Consider the following 1,480-nt stretch of genomic DNA (forward strand, 5'->3'; position numbering starts at 1 on the left):
ACACACACACACACACACACCCTGCCCCCCTGCGGTTGCGAGTTGTACGGATTTTTTTCATAATTTACGGATTTTTGAGGCTTTTTATACAGGTAAATGTCCGAAGAGGTTGACATGTATACATGATGTACAGCATATTTTTGTTTAGAATKAGTCCAAACAAAGGCTTTCTAAAGACATAACCCTGTGTACCGGCTTCACGTATTCCCAWGGCCATGGATATGGCAAATCAAGAACCACAGTTTGCTCTGCAATCTGTGTATTTTAAAATAATGCTCCAATAGCTTATCATAAGCAATAAAAGGAACAGAAGATTAAAWCGAGAACAGCTACTCTGATGACATTCAGTCACAAAATTTGTGATGAAGACATTTGAACACTATTGTCATTGTTTCATTAAAAATATCTGAGCTGCAGATTATACACTGTATTAAGAACATGAAGATAAGTCTCACACACACACACACACAGAGCGAGAGAGCGAGAGAGCGAGAGCGAGAGAGAGAGAGAGAGCGAGAGCGAGAGCTACACTGCTTTGGCCTATATAACAGCCACAATTCTTTTAAAAATGTGACCATAAAACCACAAAATCTGAGAGTTACTGTTTCCCTCAAAAACTGAGATGGTGCATTTCATCCATCCTACCTGAYTGCACAGGTGCTGTCCCAGACCAGGCCTACAGGAGGCGCTCTGGTAGATGACTGGCTGCTTGGAGCTCAACACAGAATAACCCTCAGTGGTGTACTCTTCATAACGGGCGTTGATGACCAGCCGACACACCTTTACCAGTCCATCCCTGTCATCCTCGTGGAAGCATGCAGAGCCGTTCTCAAACCTGCAGGACAGACAGGTGACCAGTGTGTGTGAGAGAGAGATAGAGAGGGCGTTAGATAAATCTCCAATGCTAAGTTTCTTTTTACTCATTTTAAAAACAGACTAAAACTTTCCCAAGTAAAAAAAGAAAGAAAAAACTACCATGTAAATCCAGTGATTACTTTCTGCAAGTTTCTTTCTGGTTTATGACATTTTGCTAACACACACGGTAGATTCCAGCAGTTAATGCTAGCATAAAAAACCTTGCATTTTTAGGAGGTGAAAACTGAGAAACTAGATTGTTTTATGAGTCAGGAAGTGGAGCTACATCTGCTGAATGACACTAATGAGCAGACAAGGAGGGAAAAGATGGGAAGTRAAAAGTTACAGCCTTTTCTGCTAATTTAGTTCTTATAAACATTATTAACACTAAAAAAACAAGTATTTGTATGCTCCAGTTTAAAGCAGAAACATGCGTCTTCATTTCACTTTTTGATTTTGTAACAAGCTCAGAAAATGCTGTCTGTGACTGAATGTCATCCCTGCTGCAAAGGAGTCTGGGAAAAATTAAAAATTAAAACCATGAGTCAGAAGGCCAGGGGCCTCATGTACAAAGACTTGTGTGGATTTCTTACTGAAACCTGACGGACGGTCAAATCCAGAAAAC

General features: G+C 40.5%; 1 protein-coding gene across 1 annotated transcript in view; it reads right to left on the reverse strand.

The window, feature by feature from the left end:
- pdxdc1 (pyridoxal-dependent decarboxylase domain containing 1) overlaps positions 1-1,480 on the reverse strand; it is a 55,715-nt gene that overhangs the window by 30,072 nt on the left and 24,163 nt on the right. The window contains exon 6 of the mRNA XM_014024884.1: positions 646-835. Coding sequence (XP_013880338.1) covers positions 646-835 — 190 coding nt within the window. The remainder of the gene's footprint in view (positions 1-645; positions 836-1,480) is intronic.

Source organism: Austrofundulus limnaeus, unplaced genomic scaffold (genome assembly GCF_001266775.1).
Source record: "Austrofundulus limnaeus strain Quisiro unplaced genomic scaffold, Austrofundulus_limnaeus-1.0 Scaffold444, whole genome shotgun sequence".
Classification (NCBI taxonomy): domain Eukaryota; kingdom Metazoa; phylum Chordata; class Actinopteri; order Cyprinodontiformes; family Rivulidae; genus Austrofundulus; species Austrofundulus limnaeus.